Source organism: Acomys russatus, chromosome 7, assembly GCF_903995435.1.
Source record: "Acomys russatus chromosome 7, mAcoRus1.1, whole genome shotgun sequence".
NCBI lineage: Eukaryota > Metazoa > Chordata > Mammalia > Rodentia > Muridae > Acomys > Acomys russatus.
The window spans coordinates 59,872,906-59,898,081 of NC_067143.1; the positions used below are offsets into that span (position 1 = coordinate 59,872,906).

General features: G+C 40.5%; 1 protein-coding gene across 1 annotated transcript in view; it reads right to left on the reverse strand.

Moving 5' to 3' along the window:
• Positions 1 to 25,176, reverse strand: part of Sbf2 (SET binding factor 2) — a 319,337-nt gene that overhangs the window by 59,014 nt on the left and 235,147 nt on the right. The window contains exons 19-24 of the mRNA XM_051149227.1: positions 12,152 to 12,322; positions 9,426 to 9,682; positions 6,562 to 6,734; positions 5,645 to 5,718; positions 2,647 to 2,842; positions 364 to 491 (exon numbers count right to left, since the gene is read on the reverse strand). Coding sequence (XP_051005184.1) covers positions 364 to 491; positions 2,647 to 2,842; positions 5,645 to 5,718; positions 6,562 to 6,734; positions 9,426 to 9,682; positions 12,152 to 12,322 — 999 coding nt within the window. The remainder of the gene's footprint in view (positions 1 to 363; positions 492 to 2,646; positions 2,843 to 5,644; positions 5,719 to 6,561; positions 6,735 to 9,425; positions 9,683 to 12,151; positions 12,323 to 25,176) is intronic.

The window sequence follows — 25,176 nt, forward strand, 5'->3', positions numbered from 1 at the left end:
AATAAGCTGTCAGAGAACAAGAGCCATTGTGTGTCTGATTGACAGTTTGTTGGTCAAGGGTTATGTCCAAAGCCAAAGACACTCTAAGACACTTTCTTATGCTCAGCCTCTACCTTCTGACCCCATGGCCACAGAAAATCGGAACATCACTAGATGTGTGTGTACAATACTTTTTATTAGAAGGGCTTTCTTCTTCTCTTCCCTCCTCTCCTCCCTCCCTCCTTTTTTGATACATGTTGAGTAGTATTGTGTATGTGGAAAGATGAAGCTGAAAATATTCTGAAAACACTGGTTTTTCATGAGGGACACTTAAGTGATACAGTCTATGCAAGTATTGTGAAATCTGATATACTTATGGCATACCTGGAAAGATGCTGATGTAATCTGCAGTCCTTCTTGCATGTTCTGCTGTAGCTGGTTCTGCATGGTTATCTTCTTCTCCTTGGTGATGGAGGCAATAGGAAAGCTCCGCACAACTGTGTGTTCACCAACTGTAGGAGGACAGGACACAGGCTCAGCAATACACTGTATAGCTAAGGTCTAGAGTTTCTTCTGAAGAAACACATCAGCAGATGTCAGGGTCAAGTGAGAGAAAAATGCCAAGAATCTAGAATCTCACTGTGTGTGTGTGTGTGTGTGTGTGTGTGTGTGTGTGTGTGTGTGTGTATAAAAATTTAAGACAAGCTCTCTCATGCTGGTGGTGCATGCCTTTAATCCCAGCACTCAGGAGGCAGAGGCAGGCAGATCTCTGACTTTGAGGCCAGCCTGGTCAACAGAATGAGTTCCAGGGCAGCCAGAGCTACACAGAGAAATCTTATTTTGAAAAAAAAAAAAAAATCAAAAAAGACAAGGTCTTTCTATGTAGTCTTGGCTGTTCTGGGACTTCCTATATAGGCCAGGCTGGCCTTGAACTCAGAGATCCACCTGCCTCTGCCTCTAAATGCAGGGATCAAATGTGTGCGCCATCACACCCAAACCACTAATTTTATTGTACTGTGTGGTGGTTTGAATAGGAATGGCCCCCACAGACTCATGTATCTGAATGTATGGACCATAGGCAGTGGTGCTATTAGAAGGTGTGGCCTTGCTGGAGGAAGGGTGGTCTTGTTGAAGTATGTTACTGTGGGAGCAGGTCTCCTATGCTAAGGCTAGGTCTAGTAAGGCAGTCTTCTTCTGCTGCCTGTGGATCAAGATGTAGAACTCTCGGCTCCTCTAGCACCATGTCTGCCTGCACGCTGCCACACTTCCTGCCATGACGATAGTGGACTAAACCTCTGAACTATAAGCCAGCCCCAAATCAATGTTTCCTTTATAAGAGCTGCCTTGGTCATGGTGCCTCTTCACAGCAATAGAAACCCTATAATTCATTTATAAGACATAACAGTTTTTTCCCCAGAGTTAGGAATTGGGCACCTGCCCATCATTCTATAGTCTTTACCCATTGTGTACATATAAAATCTGCCTTAAGGCAGTCACACAGGAATAGGCTCTATACAGAAATAAAGAAGTAGCTCCTAATACTGAAAAGAAAGCTAAGACAGTTAATATAATGATAAAGCAAAGGAGAACATATTTTTTGGGGGGGTGGGAGAGGTAGTTTGTTACTATAGGTTGGCCACAAATTCATGATCCTCCCAAGTGCTGGGATTATAGGCTTGAGCTATCATGTCTGGTAAGACAACAGATTTTAAAAATCTGTTCCCATATGGAATAAAAGGTATTGTTCAATTTTTCTTCTAGAAAGCTTCTGGAAGCTAAGACTAGATGTGTGATCAACAGATTAAGGAATTTAGACACTTTATAAAACAAGAAGGTAAAAGTACAAACTCCCTGTGGGAAGACACATGTAGAAAAGAAGCATCACGAGGCTCCCTGGACAGCTTCCAGGTCTCCACTGGGGGTGCCCCACGAGTACTACTGTAACATGTGGGGAACAACTCCTCAGCTCAAGTGCACAGACAATTCAAGGATTTGAGTATTGCAGGAAAGGAGACAATCTCTGTATGAGAGATGGATAGGAGATAATTTCTGCAAGATGTGGGAGGGAAGGGAAGCTTTGAAGAAAGAGTAGCGGTTGAATGTGCAGAGAGAAGAGGGAAGACATTTTGGGCAGTGTGATAGCTAACATGACAGAAGCAGCAATGAAAGGCCCACAGCTGAGCCAGAGCTGGCAAGGCCTGGGCTAGGATTCTTGAACTGAAAGGCTTCTATATTTGTTCCCTGTCTTCAGAATTCCTCAGTCTCTGCATTTTTCAACTTATTAAGCTCATATCTAAAGTCTAAAATATACAACATTAAAATTTCAAACAAAAGAGAACAAAACGAGATTTGTTTTTTTAAAAAAGATTTATTTATTGTATTTATTGTATATGAGTGCTTTATCTGCAGAAGAGGGCATCAGATCACATTATAGATGGTTGTGAGTCACCATGTGGTTGCTGGGAATTGAACTCAGGACCTCTGGAAGAGCAGGTGGTACCCTTAACCACTGAGCCATTTCTCCAGCCCACAAAATGAGATTTCAACACCAAGCCTACCTTTTTTCTTTTCTAGGTTTGAAATGGTATGTAAATCATTTTGCATGGATAAATAAAACCTCAAGTGGCATACAGGGATTCCTGCTCTGACGTGTGTGCTGGGCCATACCTAGCTGGTCATGTGGCGTCCCTCTGAACAGAATTCTGTAGGTGGTGAGGAATAAGGCGCCTTCTGCAGGTAGGAGCTGCGGCCCTCCGAGGAGTCCTCCTGTGGCTTCTTCCCGACCATCAGGGTCCAGCAGGACTCGAAGGCCTTCACATACGATCTCTTCTCCTGGCAGTAGAGCTGGTCGAAGAATCTTGGGCTAAAAATAGGTAAGTGTTTTTAAAGCAACTCTTGAGTATTTCCATTCTTTAGTTTCAGGTTGCCTTTTCATGCATAGTTTGGAAACCCTGAGCCAACCCTGAGTCTGACTTGGGAAGAAGCAGAAAGAGAGTTTCTAAGTCCAAGTATGAAAAGATTCTTTGCTGAATTGCTTATTAATAGTAAAAACACAGGAAATAGTTTGAAATGTCCATTCAAACAATCATTGTATAACCTTTAAAAAATGAAATGTAAAAGAAAAAAAACATCAAGAATGTAAACAACTAATAAAGATGGTGTGTGGTGGCTACGGCAGAGACAAAGGTGGGAAGGGAAGGTGTTACATTGTGTGTTTTAAGCTTAAACTTTACATCAAACAGTACTGTACACCAAAGAAAGAAACACTTAAATGGAGTTGGGATTTTCTGGTTTTTCAAGACAGGGTTTCTCTGTATACTCTTGGCTGTCCTGGAACTTGCTCTGTAGATGAGGCTGGCCTCGAACTCAGAGATCCACCTGCCTCTGCCTCCTAAGTGCTGGGATTAAAGGAATATGTCACCACCACCTGGCAGAAAATCTTTTAAGTATTAATTGTATGTATGTATGTATGTATGTATGTGTGTGTGTGTGTGTATGTATGTGTGTGTATGTATGTGTGTGTGTATGTATGTATGTATGTGTGTGTATGTGTGTATGTGTGTGTATGTATGTATGTGTGTGTAGTCTGTATGTTGTGTGTGTATGTATGTGTGTGTGTTGTATCTGTTGTGTGTATGTTGTATGTGTGTGTGTGTCTGTATGTGTGTGTGTCTGTATGTTGTGTGTATGTATGTGTGTGTATGTATGTCTGTGTGTATGTATGTGTGTGTATGTGTTGTATGTATGTGTGTGTGTATGTCTGTGTGGTGTATGTGTGTGTGTGTTGTGTGTGTATGTGTGTGTGTATGTATGTGTGTGTATGTATGCATGTGTGTATGTATGTATGTGTGTGTGTATGTGTGTGTGTGTGTGTATGTATTGTATGTGTGTGTCTGTGTGTGTGTATGTTGTGTGTATTGTGTGTGTATGTATGTATGTGTGTGTCTGTATGTATGTCTGTGTGTGTCTGTATGTGTGTGTAGGTGTGCTGTATGTCTGTGTGTGATGTCTGTTGTATGTGGTGTCTGTATGATGTGTGTGTGTCTGTCTGTATGTGTGTGTCTGTCGTGTGTGTGTGTCTGTCTGTGGTGTGTGGTCTGTCTGTAGGTCTGTCTGTCTGTATGCCTGCCTGCATGTGTGTCTTTCTTATCGTTCCTCCTCTCCTTGCGACTTGGCTGTGCCTTCCTCATTCTTTGCCTGCCCTTCTCCGCTGAGATTATAGGTGAGTGCTGCCATCCATGCATGACTCCATTGTTAGCTTTTGTTGTTTTTGTTTTAAGCCGTCTCACTCTCGTCCTGGCTGGCCTGGCCTTCCCGCTGCCGCCCGGCTGGCATTCACCTTGCCCCCTCCACCTGCCCTCCTCCTCCGGGCTGGCCTCCCTTGTGTCTCCCCCACGGTTCGTCATGGATTTTTTTTTTTTTTAAAGAAGAGTTAATCCTTTTTGGACAAGTAATTAACATCATACATGAGAAATTTAGCTTAGTGTCCAGTATATGAGGAACAACATGATAAGATTCCTCTTCGGAGATGTAGGTAAGGAAAAATATCATTCCCCCTGAACAGCTGAACATCTGCTTTTCAGTCTGCAATAAAAACTACTTAACTCAACTGGGCATAGTGATGCACACCTTTAGTTCAAGCACTGGGGAGGCTTAGGCAAGTGGATCTCTGTTATTTGGAGGCCAGCCTGGTCTATATAGCGGGAGCTCCAGGACAATCAGAGCCAGAGCTACATACTGAGACCCTGTCTCAAAACAACCAAACAAAAAACAAAACCCAAAACCAAATAAAACACCCCACAAGCCCAACACAACCCCAAAACTAAGAAACAAAACAAAAACCCCTCATAAAACCAACCTAAATAAGCATTATTCTCTTTTAAGGCTCTAGGAATTTAGAACTAAATGCCGAAATCAAAGTGTAATGACCACTATATCTCTTTTGTTTGGTTGGTTTTGGTTTTTTCGAGACAAGGTTTCTCTATGTACTCTTAGCTGTTCTGGCCCCCAACTCACAGAGACCCGCCTGCTGCTGCCTCCCTGAGTCCTGGGGTCACAGGGGTGCACCAGTGTGACTGGCTGTGACTGCTCAATCTTAAGCCTCAGGCAGAATTGCTGCTCCTACCTATATGGCTTCTGATTGCTTCTTTAGATGTATTTTAAAAGTCTGTCAGAGAGCTGAGGGCCCAGATTGTAGCCTGCAATAGGTGTGAGGCCAGCAACAAAGTAACTATCTGAGTGGCTTAAAACACAGATTTCTAGGTCTCAGGGTTTTCTAATTCAGGAGACCAGAGAGTCCAAGTCCTTAATAATTTCTCAGCTGTTCGTCATGGACACTCAGACTCAAGAACCCAGTGCTTTCTTCTTGGGAGGGGTATATAAACCCTGGGATTGGGCTTGGGAATTAGAGTTATTCATGATTTAATTCCATATAAAGGTGGAGTTAACAAGACGCTATTATTGTTCTTTTGCTGAATCACAAAAGAGACAGCATTCCTATTTCAGTAGCTTACAAAACTCTGCAGGGGAAACTCCTCAAAGCCTTTAATGCATCATTGAACTGTCTGTAAATGGCTGAGAAGGCACTGTCTAGAGCACAGTAGCCATCGCTGCTGTGTTTTGAAAGGGCTGTTGCACCTGGAAAGCACACATGTGGGGTAATTACCTTCTGGATAGGTGGAAGTCTTCTACTCTCTCGATGTACTGCCTCTAGGGTCTCAATGTGCATAGCTACAATTCCTAGGATGAGCCAGAGTATTCAAAAAGAAAGAGAATAAACCAGGGAGAACAAGGAAATTCCAGATATGTTAGGGTGAAAAACTAATTAAAAATTGACAGGTCCTCCAAGAGTTAAAATATAATAACCATGTAACCCATAAAATTCTATTTCTAGGTATATATCGCCAAATAAGTGAAAACAAGTACTCAAGCAGATACCTGTATACAAATATTCATAGCATCATCATTCACAAATCTCTAAAAGTGGAAAAACCTGTCTCCATTGACAAATGAATGGCTGAACAAATAAGATATATCCATAGAATGGAATAGTATTTAATAAAAAAAAACGAATGAGTGAAGTAACACACAGATGAACCCTGAAAACATGCTACTGGAAAAAGTTGAAACATATGATTCCACATATGTAAAATCACTAGAACAGATCGGTTCATAAAAACAGAAAGCAGGTTAGATATTTCCAGGGGTAGGGACTGAAGAAACAGAAATTATTACCCAATAATATTTACCAATCTATTTGGAATGATTAAACATTGTAACTATAATTAATGCAATTCATGTTAATTTTGCCACAATTTAGTAAAACTTTGGAACCTGTCATGGTGGCATATGCCTATAATCCCAGCACTTGTGAGGCAGAAGCTGTGGATCAGGAAAACAAGGACAGGCTGAGTACACTGCTAATGTGAGGGTAGCCTGGGTCACACAAGACCTTGCTTTAGAAAAAGAACAAAACTAAAAGAAATAAAAAGCAAATCAGAGACAAGCAAGCAGCAGCACAGGCATTGTTCTGGTGATGCCCACTGCAGCACTCTGATCCTTTAGCCTCGAGGGACTGATTACCTGGTATCATGCAGTGGAGACTCCTGATGTGGTCCTGCGTCACCCCACTCTCTGTACAAACCTTGTCAATAAATCGGGCAATGAACCTCACAACGGAGTTGGCAACATCATTGTTTTCTGAATCTTCAAACCCACTTTCTGTATCATAGCTCTCAGCTACACTTCCTGCAATACTAACAGAGCCAAGGAAAGAAATCATAGGCAGGCCTCATATTAAAAAAAAATGACAACATTATAGTCTCTTTACAGAGGAACTGAAACTTGTTAAAAGAGGAGGATAGTCAGTAGGAGAGACACACTTAACTCTCTGGTTTCTTTCTCGGAGTGGCAGGTGGGAAATGCTGTTTATGTGCTTATATTTAAGTATCATCTATTGGATGAAGATTTGTTATTGTGAGCAATGCCTTCTATTACTCTCCCAAAAGAAACTTAGAAACCAAAGAAGATAAAGCAAAGGACGACTGTGTCACTTATTATCTGCTACTAGAACCTTCTAAAAAACCTGTCCTTCCAAGTTAATCATCACAGAAGCAAGGCCAGTGACTATGGGACATGGACCTGGGTAGGCAGAGAACAGGAGCTTCTTCAGAAACCTACATGGTCTTCCAGATGGAAGAATGAGACCGGTATAACCCTTTCTCTTGCCAGAATTTCTCTCTCCTTGCTCCCCTGCACCTCAAATCCTGCAGTAAGTCATAACTCTTAGAGCCACTGTCAAGCTACATTCTTCTGTAGGTGGTAAACTCATGTAAGCAAGGCAACACATCTGAAGTGAAATGAAGCAGGAGTGAAGAAAAAAAAGAAAAAAAAAAAAAAAAAGCTGCCTGAAGAAGTCTGACAAGTTTATGAGAAGTAGGACTAGCCAGGCATTGCAACATCTATTACTAGAGAGCTAAAAATGCGACTCAGCAGGTAGTTCATTTATTTATTCACTTAATCACCAACTCAGTTAAACATTGTTGCCTAGCACCTACTAGCTACAAAGATGTAGAGAACTGAACAATGAGCACAACAAAGAAAGGGCACAGACAACACGCACATGTGAAAATATGTCAGACTGTGCTGCGGCTGGTGGTGTAGCTTAGGAGGCCGACAGGATGATCACAAACTTGAGCCCAGCCTAGTGAGATCTTGCCTCAAAAACCCCAAACGCCAAACCCGTTAATCAGAAACAAAAGTAAAAGAGAAAAGAAAAGGGGAAGAAATCAAGTTATGGACAACACCCAGGGGTGGGGGTGGGGTGCAGGTGACAGATGGAGCCAACTCATTAAAGTAAAAAATAACAATTTGGACACATAAAAAAGGGTTACGCCTATCTGATGGGTGACACTTGACCAAGAATCCAAAGCTAAGGAAGAGATTCTTGGTACAATTGGAGACAGCGTTAGATAGTGTAGATGGAGAAGAATAAGCAGGCAGCTTAGAGTGTCTGAGGATTCATGCTGGGAGAAAGGACAGGCTGGTTGAAAAGAGAATGACAGGAAGATTAGCATCACAGCCAGGTTACAGTCCCTATTAGGCCTTGCAGGTCATAGTAAAGGCTCTGTGTTTTATTGTTGGGCCATGGAGAATAGAGAAGAAGGTGAGGTTGAGGAGATTATGTTAGGGTTTGAATTTGAAATGGACCCTATAGACTCATGGATTGAGAGCTGGCTGGCCAGTAGGTGGGCCTTTGAGAACTGATCAGCTCTGGACGGCTCTCAACTGTTTATAATATGATGGTTCCATTGGAAGTGGTAAAGAGTAGGAGGTGGGCACAAGTAAGTCATCGGGAGTTGGAGTGTTATCTTGTGGCAGGGGTCTTGCTTTGGTTCCTTCCTGCAGTCCCTTCTCGCTGCTTCTCATCGGAAACGAGGTGGAGACACTTGTGTCTTGCTACCATGATGTTCCACCCAAGCTCATGGGGTCAAGCAATAATGGACTGAACTGTGTGAAAATCTCAAAAATAAGCACTTCTCTTCATTTCTCTCAGATGTTTCTGTCACAGTAGTGAAATACAATTAATATAACATAATTAAACAAATTCTATAGATAAATTGAGAAACAAGAGGGCCAACAAACAATCACCTTGACAAGAAGTTGCTCACCAGCATTTTTCAGAGCACTTTGCTTTAGTAGAATGTGACTGACAGGCAACATCAGTGGTATAGACTTTTGAGAGATTAGGTCCTGAGACAGAAGAGGGATGTGTGTGTGTGTGTGTGTGTGTGTGTGTGTGTGTGTGTGTGTTTGTGTGTTTGTGTGTGTCTGTGTGTGTGTGTGTTCCAGAGAGGGCAGATTAAGTAGGATGAAGGAAAGTTTTATTTTATTTTATTTAAAAGAAGGGCCAAAACTTTAAACCCCTACCCAGATCTACCCAATGGACAGGACATTCTCCACAGTTGAGTGGAGAGTGGGATATGACTTTCCCACGTACTCTGGTGCCTCATATTTGACCATGTCCCCTGGAGGGGGAGACCTGGTGGCACTCAGAGGAAGGATAGCAGGTTACCAAGAAGAGACTAGATACCCTATGAGCATAAACAAGGGGAGGAAATCCCTCTCAGGAACAGTCATAGGGGAGGGGAATAAGGGGAAAATAGGGGGGGGGGAGAATGGGAGGATACAAGGGATGGGATAACCATTGAGATGTAACAAGAATAAATTAATAAAAATTAAAATGAAAAAAAAAAAAAAAAAAAAAAAAAAAAAAAAAAAAAAAAAAAGAAAGATGGAAAAAAAAAAAAAAAAAAGAAGGGCCAAGCAAGGAAGAGATGAGAAAAATGGTCAGTTCTAGAGTGTGTACAGCAGTATTTGCTATGTCTCTGCTGAGATCTGACTAGCTCTGAGAAGAAGAGGAGCAGCTATGTGCTCCATCTTAGTACCTGTTTGTGACAATGCTGTTGCTCCCACTTTCCCAGTCTCCTGGAGCGGATGCTCGAAGGAGCTTGTTTTTACTTGTGTCTAGTGGAACTAACAAGTTCACCATGAGATTTGCAAAGTGAATAGCTTGACTGAAGACAGTGCTTTCCTCATGTTGCACCAGCTCCTGCTGAGTTGACTTGCTCAGAGTAGGCCAAAGGCGAAGCTGCTCGGCTGCCAAGTCCATTGCTGTCTTCTCCTGAGATTGGCCATCAGGAAGCTTATCCTAGAAAAAAAAGCAAAATAAGCCATCACTTCATGTGTGCTCCACAGATATTGAAGGCATTGAAACCTGTCCATGTCTTAAATCTCAGTCTTCTCATGGAATATTCTGTATCTTTTAGTATATTTTATCAGTATACAATATTTTTAAGGAAAATATCAAGAAAATACTTAATGATCAGGAAAGTGGATTTCCTTTTTATTTTTGGGAAGGGTCTCATCTTGAATTTGCTGTGTAGCTGAAATGACTGTGAACTCCTGATCCTCTGTTCTTACCTCCCAAGTGCTGGGATTACTAGTGTGCGTCAGCCTGTTGGGCTGCATCTCTTGAAATGCTGGGAAGCGGCTGTTAAGTACCTGTGTCAGCAGAGGTGAAACTGTCTAACAAGCCCACAAAGCACACCGGAGTCTTTCCCTGGCCCGCATGCCTCCATTGCTACCACACGGCAAACCCAAAGAAACAGTAGCAAAACACAGAGGCATGTTCTCACTCCAACATCTCAGTGAGTCTACACTTCACTCTGTGGCTTTATTTCTTTGAAGCTACTAGTTACAAAAATTAACAGAATTCCTGTAAGTGCTTGTAGAAACACCTAAGTATCTGCTAAAATTATTGTTATTTTTCTTTTGCTCTTTGAGAGGAAACAGAATGATCAAGGTCACAAAAGTACTGCTAGATCTCCTTGTAAAACATTATCAAACATACAAGTATGTAGGTAACTGTGGGAAGACTGAAGAGATACCTGATGGTAACAGCAACTTACACCTGCACAGCATTTTATCTAGCCATGGAGTACTGAAACATATTGTATCTAATCTTGGGTGCAGAGATAGGCAGGACTCTTTCAGAATGGAGGGACACAGCAGTTATGATACACTTGCTGTGTGAGTGCTTTGTAGATATCTCAATGCCAGCAAATCACAGCTGCTTAAAAATCAGCAAAGGCACCCTAAGAGTCTGATTATTTCTGGGTGTTTCAGTCCAACAATTTCTGTATCTGCTACAAGTTACACCGTAAGTGGTCCATTTACTGTCTTAACAACAACAACAAAAATTTCTGAATAGTAATTAAGCAAACAATTCACATTTGAACAATAACAATTAGACACAATTTAATGCTATTTGTTATCAAGGTTTCTATTCTTGTTTAATAAACCAAAAATATGATTAAGACGATTAAGCACAGACATATTTGAATATGACTGTATCTTCTCTCAGATGCCTAGGATAACCCATCCTATCTAGAGATAAGCTGAAGTAGATGATGACTGACAGGATCTGTAGTGATGTACTCCCAAAATTCTGTAGTTCAAAAAGGCTGAATTTAAAATCCCTCTCAAGTGAATCAACATTGAGTCTTTAGGCTGCTGTAAGTTCACTTCATGAGGATGGTGATTTCTAATCCTTACTATTTAGTATGTGCCAGGAGCTCTTAATTATTAGCCTTATACGTATCAGACATGAGAATCTTACAGTAGAGACACCTACATATTTCACCAACCAGCATGTGTGGGGATAATGTGACTAGTCAGTCTAAGAACAGAGAGCTAGTAATGACATCTAAAAATTGGAGTATTCAGGTAATTAATTTTATTCCTTCTCAAGTCTCTGATGGGGTTGAAGATCAGATAGTTTAGTTTTATAATTAAGCTTAGTTGCTTAGGGGTTAAGATGTTTTTAGGTCTAGATAGATGTTTCAAGTTGATAATGATGAGATATGTTAGGTATTTATTTACATTCAGAATTTATGATGTACCAAGATAGGAAAGAGGTTTTCTTCAAGGCTGCCAAATACAAATAGCCAAAACACTAAGACTGTAACATTTATATAATTCCTGATTGTTTCATGGTTCTTCATGCTGCAGGTAGTTTATTGTACATATGTGTAATAATATAAATGTATATGTAAAAAGTAAAAAATATGTTATAAAAGAAAAAAATTGGAGTATTTTAAATTTTATTTTCCTGGTATGTGTTATTCATACACACACACATATGTAACATACGGAGTAATCCTAAAGGAAGACCTAGGTTATTACTGACATGTTTTTGAACAGAAATACTAACTTTTGTATTTATCTTTATAAGTCAGTTAACTTTAATTTCTTTTCTTTCCTCTTGCTGGTAACTGACCTCAGGGCCTTGTGCTTCTTAGGTAAAAGCACCCTATCACTGAGGCAAACTTGGCAGTTCTTCAAGGAAGTTGCCTGGCCTCTTTTAGGTTTGTTTTTTCTATTCAAATTTATCCAGTTGTGTCTAAGGAATTCTCATTAAAATATAACAGAACAATTCTAGTGCTAAGGAACTGTAGTATGGGGTCATTACAGGAAAATGTAATACCAGAATTAAAGGACAACAGGTGCGTAGGAACCACATGGGTGGAGTCCCTAGGGCCTAGAAACATCTGCCTGATCTGTTCTTCAGCCCATCCCAACCACACACAAGTGCCTTTTTTCCCTCTCTTACCTTCTGCTTCAGATGTGGGGCATGATTGTCGTCCTTCGCTGAGAGATATAGGGAGCGAACCTGCTCCTGTACTGCATTGTAAAACGTTGTCTCCCAAAACTGCTGATTTGTCCAAATGGGGTGGTCCTGTACACAGGTGTAGGCAAACTGGCTGACTCCAGGGGCAAGCTTCTACGGGAACATGCAATATCTATCAGCACAGTGCTGGCAGACTATGACAGTTCAGAAGGTCACAGGTGCTATAGTTAATTGTAGAGCTGATGAAAAGACTTCTTTAAAGGCTTAGTGTCAGCACTGTGCTCATGTTCAATTGGTAACTGCAGGCTCTGCATGAAACCCTTCGCCCCAGTGAGCATTTCAACAGTAGCTATGCTATAAACTACAGAATATAATTCTACAAATTATAGAACACACCAAAAATATCTGCTACTGCGGTCTGTACAAGGTGGGCACTATACAGTTATTCTGAGATGCACGCTAAAACTCAACACAAGCTAAACATAAAACTCGAATAATCTAAAATTTCCTACTTTGACTTCTGTGTACACGTGTGTGCGCGCTGCAGCCTGTGTTCAGAAGTTGGAGGACAACCTATAGAGTAGGTTCTCTCCTTCTACTGTGTGGGTTCTTAAGTTTAAATTCAAGTTTTCAAGATTGCTAACAAACATCTTTATCTATTAATCCATCTCACTGGCCAAGGCTAACTCAGAACTCTCACTCTTCTTCCCTTACCTTCTAAGTGGTGAGATTAAAGAAGTGCACACCACCGTTTCTGGGAGGATGTGTTTTAAAAATACATTAAATAATTCACCACCTCTCAGCAAATAGTAGGTAATGTTGCAAAAAATAGAAAATAATTATGGTCCATTTTATCTTCTGTAATTGCATTAATCTAGTTTATTTTTGTGATTATAAGTACATTTTCTGTTAACTTTTCTTTTTAAGTAATTTAATAAGCTGAATTATCTTATACTAAAGATTATCACTATTAAGGTTAGATACAGAATTATCCATCAAAACTTCATTTTTTAGGGCTGTAGCATAACAACCATAAAGCAGGAGTTACCGTGAAATTTAGGTTTACATACTTACAAGCAAGGTGACTGTGATTTTGCCTCCAAGAATCTCTGTGTCGTATATGATGCAAGTTCCTTTCAAGACAAGGCTGTGTACTGCTATGGAGGTGACTAGCTATAACTACAGTCCCTTCTATAAGGTGGCTATAAACAGATGCTGACCATCAGACAGAAAGAGGGGAAGGTCATGGTTGGTTTTTACAATGCCTCATTTGCTCATTTCAGATCCTGTCTTCCATGGAAAATCATGGACAAAATGTGTGTGGTTCCGCTAGCCGTGTTAGTGGAAACGACACTGAACCATGTGTTTCTTCTGCACTGTGCAGAAAGGTATCCAGTGAGTGCACTATACACTATCCCCTTGACATCTGAGATCTTCACTTTGGTAACAGAGCAAAGGCCTATTCTGAATGAGACTTTTTATTTTACTGTGATATTTTCATAGCATTATAGTTTCTTCATACTTTTCTGTTACTCCCCAATCCCTTCCTGCCCCCAAATATTTCCTCTTCTGTTTTCATGTCATATATGAAAATATATGACCTTAGATTTTTGCATGAGTGAAAACATGACATGTATATCTGAAAATCTTGTAAACGCATAAAATTCAAATAAGATAAACACAATTCTGAGCTGGGTGTAGTGGTGCATGTCTTTAATCCCAACACTTGGGAGGCAGAGGCAAGTGGAACTCTGTGAGTTCAAAGTCAGCTTGGTGTACATAGTGAGTCTCAGGACAGCTTGGAATATATAGAGATCCATGCCACACCCCTCCCTGCAAACACAGTTCTAAGTTGCCTTTCTCTTGAATATAACTCAAGATAGAACCATTTCTTACAAATGCAGCACAATGTAAACCACAGCAGCTCTAAATAGTCTAGAGTCTTCTACCCCCTTCTCCCCCAAGACAGGGTTTCTCTGTATAGCCTTGGCTGTCCTGGACTCACGTTGTAGACCAGGCTGGCCTCAAATCCACATTGATCACCTGCTGGGATTAAAGATGTGCGCCACCATGCCTGGCTTAGTCTAGAGTCTTGACACTATTAATATAGAAGAGATCCGAAGACGGGGCTGCCTTTTCAGAGTAGGTGTAGGAGGCTCTCCGTGAATCTGACAGTGTAATAAAGCCCTGCCTTAGGCCTTAAGCATCACTCTCAGTCATGCTACAAATTGCTTTTCCTGGTCACAAATCCATTGAAATAATTTTCCTGTTTACACATAAACTAAATAAATATGTAAAACTTTTCTAAATCTTTTCAACAAAATGAGACAGAAAAATGGTGCAAAACTGAGGTGATCATACTTGGTGATTTCATGCTATGTTCAACTGTAAGGAGGGATATGTGTCCCTGTTAGTAAGGACACTGAGCCAATGGGCGAGTATGTTCTTAGGACCAGCAGAGGGCAGTGAAACCTGTTATGCCTAGACATTGTCATAGCTTCAACAAGCAATCTTAACAGCAGAAATTTGCAGAAAGAGGGTAGAAGGCATGCTGCATGCTTTCATTATCCATCTGAGACTGTGAGAATATATTTGCCTAAGTCACACAGAAATGAGGTGGGCTTATTTATTTATTAAATGAACAACAGGGTTTTAGCTGTTCTAGAATTTACTATCTAACCATGCCAGGCAATCTTCAAACTCAAGAGCCTCCTGCTTCAGGCTAAGGTGTGAGAGGAGTAGAGGCCTGCTTGTCCGTATCTGGCTACACTTTCCTTAAGATAAAAAAATTACTGTATTCTACACAATGGAAAACTTTAATACAACTACAGAGAAAGCAGTATAAAGACACTTTCGGGTTTCAGGTCAGTATAACCAGTGACAGTAGCACAGGGTTAGCAAACTGAGAAAATAAGCAAGCACAGACAAAACTGTCTCCTATTCTAGTCACTTCTTTGGTTTGAAGCAAACTTTTCCAGGAAGATTTCCCAAACTGCTCTGTGTGCTCTCTTAGTGACTGTCCTGAGGGTAACAGGGTGGTGATAGAGAATACTTGTTAAATGACATCTCTTTTACCCTTCAACTCTGGCACAAATATTTACTCTATATTTCATAACACTTCTTATAATTATGTCCTAAAGAAACAAATGATATTTTGCATTCCAATTTTGTAAGATATTTAAGAATGTGTTGACTTCTTTCCTTATCTAGCAAAAATAGCCCTGAAGGTACTAGATTAAGCAATGTCATTCATTGTCTACAAAGCTTTCAAAAGAAACCCAGCATGAGACAGGATGTGGAGAACAGACTCATGGTGCTCACCCAATAGCAGGCCCTATTCAAACCCACACCCACAGACACGAATCATCTGAGGAGATGAGCAGGAGTTATGTGAGTACGCAGGGACTGTCTAAAGTCTATTTGCCTGGAAGTGGCTCACAGCTCCATTTAGGGAAGTCAGGGCAGAAGGCTAGCTGGCAGGCCCAGTGCCATAGATATCTTTAAGAATAATGTAACAGCCAGGTGTAGTGCCACATGCCTTTAATCCCAGCATTCAGGAGTTCAAGGCCAGCCTGGTTTACAAAGTGAGTGTAGGAAAGCCAAGGCTACACAGAGAAACCTTGTCTCGAAAAACAAAACAAAACAAAAAAAGAATAATGTAATAGCCAAAACACTATGAGTGTAACATTAATATAATTCCTGATTGTTTCACAGTTCTTCTTGCTGTATGTAGTTTATTATATATGTGTGTAATAATATAAATGTGTATGTAAAAAATAAAAAAAATTAAAAAAAGAATAATGTAGAACTCTCTAAGTTATTGAGGATTTCCTTACTATATTAATTTAGTCCTCAAAGCAGTCTTATGACCCATGGACACACCTGAAGGTACTGGGAGATGGTCCAGTCAGTAAGACGCTGACCGATAGGCATGAGGTCCTGGTTTTGGATCCCAAGCCCCTAATGAAAAAGTAAGTGTGATGTACTTTAGAGGTGGAGGTAGGATACTCCTGGGGTTTCTCACTGGCCAGCCAATCTAGCAAAATCAGTAAGTTTCAGGTTCAGTTAAAGACCATGTCTCAAAAATGGAGGCAAAATGTGAGTTCGGGACCAGCCTGGTCTATGAGTCCAGGACAGCTAAGGCTACACAGTGAAACCTTGTCTTGAAAGAACAAAAACAAACAAACAAACAAACAAATGACTCCAAACCAAAAATACAAAAGAAACAAAAAGCAGAAACCAACTACAAAGCACTTGAGGTCTATAAAGTGAGTCCAGGACAGCTAACCCCTGACTTGAAAACCAAACCAAACCAAACGAAACCAACCAACCAACCAACCAAACAAACAAAAGGAGGCACAAAACAAGTGAGAAAGATACTTGACCTTGACCTGAGCACGTCACAGGTACACATGAGCCAGGGCACCCAAGATTGTGTTCCAATTTTCTTTGATTTGAAACATTCCTTAAGGAAGAAAGACTCTTGAAGATTCAAGATAGGAACAAAATTAGAAGGCGCAGGAAGCAAACTGTTTAGGAGTCTTAGGAAATTCCTATAACTTATAAGATAGACAAGGGCTCTTCTCAATCTGACAAGCAGTAACAACTGCTAGGTAGAGTAGACTTTGAGACCAAGCTGCCTGTAAGCTGTGCAGGAAGGGGGCTCTAAGAATATAGTTTCCATGAATTGCCAGTCAGGCCAGGGTAGGGCTTCTCCCATACAGTCTCGAAGCAAACTCCAACAAGCTGGACTTTGGTGGCACTATAACTTTGGTTTATTATCTGTTCCTTTTATGAGGTGAATAGAAAATTCACTCACATTTTCCCAGGGAAAGTTACTATTTGTACATACAAATACATGCAGCCACCCCCCACCCCACCCCCGCAAAAAAAAGGTCAAGGAAAAGACAAGATGAATTAATTGCTCGGTAGTTGTGGCACACACCTTTAATCCCAGCTGGTAGGTAGATATTTAATCCCACACTATTACATTCTATAGTACAAGTCCTAATTCAATACATCCTAGCACCATCTTCCCGGACTAAATTATATCCCATATTATGGGATCAATTTCTCAGTCTGTCCCCAACTCTGGATAACAATTACAAGTACAGCCTCTAGTAGCACAGATGGACAGGAACTAAATTATGTGTCTCCCCAAGCCCCTTCTTGGGTTTCACTTTGGCTAGAACGGCTCCCAGAACTGAAGGAGTCACTCCACTCACTACTGCTGATTCATTACAAAGTATGCTTTACAGAATACAACGGGCTGGAGAGACGGCTCAGCCATTAAAGGCTAGGCTCACAACCAAAAATATGAGACTACAAAGAATTATCCAGATAAAGAGATGCACAGGGTGAGATTCCAAAGGGTCTCAAATGTAGGAACTTCATTTTCCAGAGTTAGGGTGTGCTATACTCCTGGCACATGAATCTTTGTATTCAGCAACCTGGAAGCTCTCCAACTCTTACCACAATCCTCCACCCCCACGCAGCAGAATCTAACCCAGGACTGGGTGATCGCTAGATAGCCATCCAGACTCTGTATAGAGGCTTCATACAGGGATGTGATTTATTGGCCAACAGCTAAAGATTAAGTTTCTTGCCATCTCCTGACGGGATGAAAGTTCCAACCCTCTAAATACATTAGTTCTCCTGACAACTCTGTATTTAGGTGCCCCAGAACTCTCCAGACATCAGCCATCTTACTAGCATAAGACAGACCACAACTTCAGAGATCCCAAAGGTTTTAAAAACTGTGCCAAGAAATAGATAGTCGAGTATATTTATTATAAATTGCAGTATAAGCTACCAAATATTTCCTGGAGTGGTGGCACATACCTGTTATCAGTTGGGATACATAAGAGATTTCTGTCTACACACACACACACACACACACACACACACACACACCAAAACAAAAAAGAACAAAAAACAAAAACGACAACAAAGCAACTATACCCCTGACCAAATCTCCAAACCTTACTTAGTTAAGAGATAATCTGAATATCTCTATATCTGTTTTTAAAAACTGAAGTTATAGTTTAAAATATTCTGCAAAGAAAACTCTAGACCCAAATGGTTTCACCACAATCTAACAAAAGCCACCTACAATGGATCAAAGATCTACCACTACGAAATTACCAAGAAAAACAGGGGGAACCTTAGGACTGTGGTGTGGATAGTGACTTGTCAGTTAGGACCCCAATGACACAGGCAACATTAGTAAAATAGACAAACGGGATTATATTAAACCCAAAAGTTGCTGTGTAGCAAAGAAATAACAGAGTTAAGAGACAACCTGTATGACAGAGAAAATGTCTGCTGACTGTTCATCTGACAACAGATTCCATATGTAGAAGGAACAGACAGCAGACCACCAAATGCAACCTAATATAATGCAACCCCAAATAATCCACTTAAAAACAGGTAAAGGAGTTAAACAGATTTGCCACCAAGTCTGATGCCCTGAGTTCAATTCCCAGGACTCAAATGGTGGAAGGACAGAATTTATTCCTTTCAAGCTATCCTCTGACCTCCATATGTGAGCTATGTTATGTGTGTGCGTGCACACACACACACACACACACACACAAATATGGTTATCTATCAATCTATCTATCATCTACATACATATGGAAAATGTGGTATTTGTTTTTGAGTCTACCTTATTTTGTTTAATATGATCTCTAGTAATATCTATTTCCATGCAAATGTTGTGATTTCATTTTTATGGCTGAAAACGTACATCGTATATACCACATTTTCTTTATCTAGGCTGATTTCATTTCAAGCTACTGTGAATAGAGTTATAATAAACACTGGATGTGCAAGTATCTCTATACCATGTTCAGTTAGATTAGTTCAGGTAGATACCTCGGCGTGATACTTTCAATTAATTTATGTGTATGAATGTTTGCTTGCTGTATGTATGTGTACCATGGATGTCCCTGGTACTTGTAGACGTCAGAAGAGGGCATCGGATCTCAAGGAACTGGAGTTTTATGGTTGTGAACTACCATGTGGATGCTGGAAATCCAGGTTTTCTGCAAGAGCAAGCAATCTTAAGCATGGAGCCAGCTTTCAGCTGTTAGGTTGGCAATATGGTAGATCTATTTTTAGATTTTTTTAAAAGGAATATCCACACTGACTTCCTTACCAGCTTACATTTCTACCTGCAATGAGTAAAGAGTCCTCTTTCCCTATACTCTGGTCAATCTTTGCTGTTATTTTCTTTGTGATAGCCATTACGGATGGGGTGAGATGAAATCAGAAGGCAATTACTATACTTTGCATTTCTTTAATGGACACAGATGCTGCATGCACTCTCAAATGTTTGTTGGTTATTTGTATTTCTTCTTTTCGAACTTCCTGCAGCTCATTAGCTCAATTACTGATTAGGTGATTTATTTATCGTAGTATTTAATTTTGGCAGTTCTTTTTATGTATTAGACATTATGCCCCTGTCTGATACATAGCTGACAATGCCTTTCCCCAACTCTACAGGCTTCTTTTTATTCCTCTGTTGTTTTCTTTACTGTGCAGAGGCTTTTAAATATCATTTAATTCCATTTGTCATTTCTCAGGATTATTTCCTAATGGAGTCCCTTCTTATACCTATATCTTGGAGTATCCCTTTAAACCTGGTTTCCTTTAGCATTTTCTAAGCTTCCAGGTCTTACATTAAAATCTTTTATCTCATTTTAATTTGATTTTTGTGTATCATCAGACACAGGAATAGTTTCATTCTTTGATACATAAACACTCAGTTTTCACAGTACTGAATGTTAAAGAGGCTTATACACACACACACACACACACACACACACACACACACATACACATTATATTACACACACACACACACACACACACACACACACACACACACATATATTACAACCCTGTTGAAAAGTAGGTGGTTGCAGTTGTATGGGTTTTCTTCTGGGTCCTCTATTCTATTTCACTGGTCTGTGTGTGTGTTTTGTGCTGGTACTATACTCTTTTTTGCTACTATGGCTACTGTTTTTGAGATCAGGTATTGCGGTGTCTCTAGCATTGCTCTTTCTGCTTAGAATTGCTTTGTCTACTTATGGTCTTTTGTGCTTAAATAGGAATTTTTGGATTGTTTTTGCTAATTCTGTGAACGATGTCACTGGAATTTTGATGTTGATTGTATTAAATATGTAGACTGCTTTTGGTAATATAGTTATTTTTATAATATTGATTCTGTCTTCTTCAATTTCTTTCTTTAATGCTTTGCTTTTAACTGTGTGTGTGTGTGTATCTGAGTATGGGCTTGTTGCACATGAGCACAGATGCCTGTCGAGGCCGCTTGGAGCTGGGTGGTTTTGAGCTGCCCAGTGTGGGTTCTGGGACGGCATTAATTTGAAATTTGAATTCTACTAATGAGATATACTATCAAGCCCAGAAAATCTTATCATTTACTGATTATCCATCTTCAGAGATATTTCAGTCCTATTACTGCCTGCAGATGTTGAAGACACACAGAGAACTTGCCAAATTCTACGAGATTAGTTACGTATTTTCAGGTTTGCCTCTAAGATTACAATTCTAAATCTAATTTTATTAGCTGGAAATATCACCCAAGAGTATAACAAAACAGACCAGTTTCTCTCGGGCACTCCGGATATTCTCTACCGTGTTCACTGCGTTCTCCCATCATCAACACTACCGCACTCTGCTGACTGAGGGGGTTCCTCTGCTTTTGGTATCCCAGTACTCAAAATCTGGTTCAAAAGTGGTTTCTCTTTACATCTCTCAAATCATGGGAAAACCTATCAGCAACAACAAGGACAACTGTAAAGCTAGGAAAGAAAAAAAAAAAAAAAAAAAAAAAAGGGGGAATCTGCTGAGTCACCAAGTGTTTATAATAGCAGACAATTCACTTCCCACTGCAATAATTTCTTCTGTAATTCGGCAGCTCCCCCACAGATCCCCATCAAGTCTATGACTTCTCAAAAATGTTAACAATGCTGACTACTATAAAGGAAAGAGTGCTGCCTAAGCAAAATTAAACTAGAGAATAGTCTATTCTAAAATAAAATACAAAGTTCATTTTAGGGACAAGCAGTTGATAAAATCTGTGTTTTCGTTACTCATAAAGGCAGCCATGAGATCTGCGTTTTCCAATTATAGCAAGCTGTAGGTACCTTAAAACTTGCTAATTCCATCCTACGGCCAGAAAGCCCATACCCTAATTAAGATATTAAAGTCCACCCAGAAAATCAACAAAAGTGTCAAGCAATCAAGCGATTACCAGAGCAGGGAACAGAACTATTGAGGGCCCCAAGGAGGTGGAAGGACATAAAAAATACAGAAAACCTCCATTGCAACAGTTTAGCTCATTCACAGAGAACATTCTCTCAAACTGTTAATCTGGGTCAAAATGCTTTCTCGCATTGTGAAGCGCAGCAATTTTCGCTATTGATTTTAAAGGAAAAACCATTTACACAGATAAAGCTATAAAGGTATTCTGTTTGGGGCTAGAAATATAACTCAATGACTGGATGCTTGCCCAGCATGTGCGAGGTTTTAGGCTCATTAAACAGCACCAAACACACACACACACACACACACACACACACACACACACACACACACACACACACACACAGTAGTTATGAATGCTGGCCTGACTATGGAACTCTGACAAAGGTCTGTGAGCCTAGGAACTGCATCCCTCCTGTACGTCCACGCACGTGCAGTGACTGGTGAGATGACATTTAACTTGCAGCTGAGCTCCAGCCTGCACTTCGTCCCACTAATATCCACTGTGCATTACTACATGCCAGCCACTGCCACAGGTGCTTTCATGTGTATCACCTCCTTCCATCTTTCCTTATCATCGCCCCGGCTTAAGATCGCAGAACAAGCTGGGGTCAAAAAATCAGATTTGATTCTCCTTTCAGGGTTTCCCCTTGTATCTTAAGTACCTTTCTATTGCTGTGAAGAGACACCACGACTAAGGCAACTTACAAAAGATAAAGTTTATTGGGGGCTTGCTTACAGTTTTTGAATGTTAGTCCATGACCATTATGGCAGGGAGCAAAGCAGCAGGCGCGGCTCTGGAGCTGCAGCTGACATACCTCCTCCAACAAGGCCACACCTCCTAATCCTTCCAAAACAGTTCTACCAACTAGGGACAAAGCATTCAAATATATGAACCTATGGGTGTGAGTGCACAGGCAGTTCCACTAGCCCCTCTCAGGTACTTAGCAGCTGCTTACATCATGACCTGCTGCCACTGGGTGTACCAGGTGTGTGCTGCCAGATAGAAGGCCCTGCTAACTATTCCAGCTCTCTTTGTTCTGGCATTCCCTTTCTCTGTTCCATGCACGAGCCCCCGCCCCCGCCCCCACCCCACCCCCACCCCCAGCCACTCTCTGCGCTCAGGACTCTGCCCTGTTGGTCTGCTTGTCTGCAAGTCCACTTGTCTGCCTTGATCCCTTTTCCAAGGCCTCAATCCTCTCCCCTCCCCCAATAAACTTCTTTTATATCAGATCTGTTGCATGGTAATTTCTCAGGGATGCACTTTGGCTAAGGCTGCCAAAGGTACCTGCCCTCACTGCTTTATATTTCATAACAATGGGGCATTCTTATTCAAACCCCGTCTACAATGATACACCATAAGAATTTATAGTCACAGTTAAAAGTGAGAAGTTCTGAAGCTGACATCCTATCAGCTGCATGGAGGTTGTGGATTTTGCTTTGGCTATTTAGGAGGTTTGGAGAAGAGAACCTGTGTATGACAGAGGGGTGTGGGCGGGGGTGGGGGGGGGGGGAAGGACCGTTATGTAGAAACCAGAGGATGACTGTGGATGTCTTTCTTTGCTGTCTCACACTGAACCTGTAGCTCACTGTTTCCTTTAGACTGGTTGACCAGTAATCCTCCAGGATCTGCCTGTCTCCATACCCCGAGGGCTGGAGTAATCCTCCAGGATCTGCCTGTCTCCATACCCCTAGGGCTGGAGTAAAGCTTGGCTTTAAATGGCTGCTAAGGAACTGAGATTTGGTCCTAGTGCTTAACCCATTCAATACTTTATCTATTGAACCCCTTGCCCAGGATTTTTATTTTTTAAGTAAGCCAAAAGAAGCCATTTTATGTAATATCCAAGTTTATAATTTTCTTGAAAAATAAAAAAGAAAGATATGCTAACAATATTTTTGTATGGGTGCCCTATAGGTAGGAATCCTGCTCTTCCTTTGGCTTGCTTAATTCATTTGCATTCTCTGGTCTCTAGGCATTTAGTTAGCAATTCTTAGTACCTTCCTGCATTTCTCTCTAAATTGCCTCATGAGTGCTTGTCTTCTGTGCTAGCCTACTGACAGCCTGTCAATCTCTCAAGTTTTCTTATCTCATTGCTGTAAGTTCCTGAAAGTTTAGTATTGCATACTCCTTAGAGACCAGAGAATAACATTAGTTTAAACTCCTTAACATGGCATTCTAGGCATTCCACGGTTGATTTCAAATTACCTTTGCCATCGCACATTTTCCATATTTAATGAGTGAGTAGGTTGCCATTACCTTAAAAGGAGGTATTTAAGTGTTTTGCTGTAGAATTCTGTGGTTTTTTTGTTTTTGTTTTACATTTTTAACAATGGCTTGAACTTTAAGTATGATTTTCAAAATTTTATTCAAGGAAAAAGTAATCTACAATTTATTTATAACTGTATCTCAGAGATGTGTGCCTTAGTCTATTTGCTGCTTTAAAAAAACATTGGTAAGTACTATGGACAACAAAAAGATTTTGGATTGATGGTATTTCTTTAAAAAAATAAATACCCTTATTTTTTTAAAAAATTTTATGAGTATTTGTGTTTTGCCTGAATGTGTACATTTGTACTATGTGTGTGCAGTGCCTGCAGAGGCTGAAGAGGGCATTAGAGCTCCTGCAAGTGGAGTGTCTGTGAGTGGCCAAGTCGGTTCTGGGAACTAAGCTTGGGACCTCTGCAAGAGGAGCATCTGCTCTTCACCTGCAAACCATCACTTCAGTCCCTTTGATGACGACAGTGGCCCAGTGCCTACAGAACCAGCACTAGGAGGCTGAGTGAGGAGGATCCTGAGTTTAAGTCCAGGATAAACTGCATACTGAGATCTTATCTCAAAACAAAACAAAAACAAAAATCCACATCCACATAAATCATAAAGATAAAGGAAGATGTATTCCACTTTTTTGTAACATGGCAAGTGTCCCTATAGTATTTTAAAATATGGAATATTGTTTTACTTTTAAGATCAAGAAGAAAAACAGATAATAAGTAAGCAATATGAATGGATAGACGCAATACGTAAGTAAGATAAGACCTGTATTTGGACTGTGTCTTACTGTGTAGCATGGATACCTAAGGGCACATTATGCTATAGCCATGAATTTTGTTCAGGAGCACAAGAGATGTGCTGATTCTAAAATATGCTACCACAGTCAAGCTTTAAAGCAGTAAAATGAAGCCACTCAAACTGAGCATGCAGTTGTCTTAGTAACAAGTAGCTGCTCATTGTTATACAGCAGTGTACCTCCCTCAACCCCACAATGAGTTATTCTGAGAACTTAAAGCTTACTCCTTCTAAATAAAGTGATGTTGTCCAGATAATTTTCCAAAATCTTAATCCTTTCTTAGGATTCAAATTCCACTCCTGTGGGGTTAGTCTCTCATGATTACACTTTGGCATCTGCACACTCTGATGTCAACGTCAGTGAACTTTCTTGGATAGAAAACAGAGCAGGTTTTCACTTTTGTTAAGTGTCTGCAACTCTCCTTAATTCTCTCCATTAAACAAATGGCCTTGTTTTTCTAGGAAAACAATGAAGGACTAATGTGGATTTTCTCCACAGCTTTTCTGGTAACACAACATTATCTTTACACTATGAGTCAAGTCATTTAAATGTTTATTGGTAAACTAATTACCTAGCAAATAGATAAGAATTCTGGTCCAATAAAAATGCCTTCGTAATTTGAGAGACATTTAAAATGCAAACAGCAAG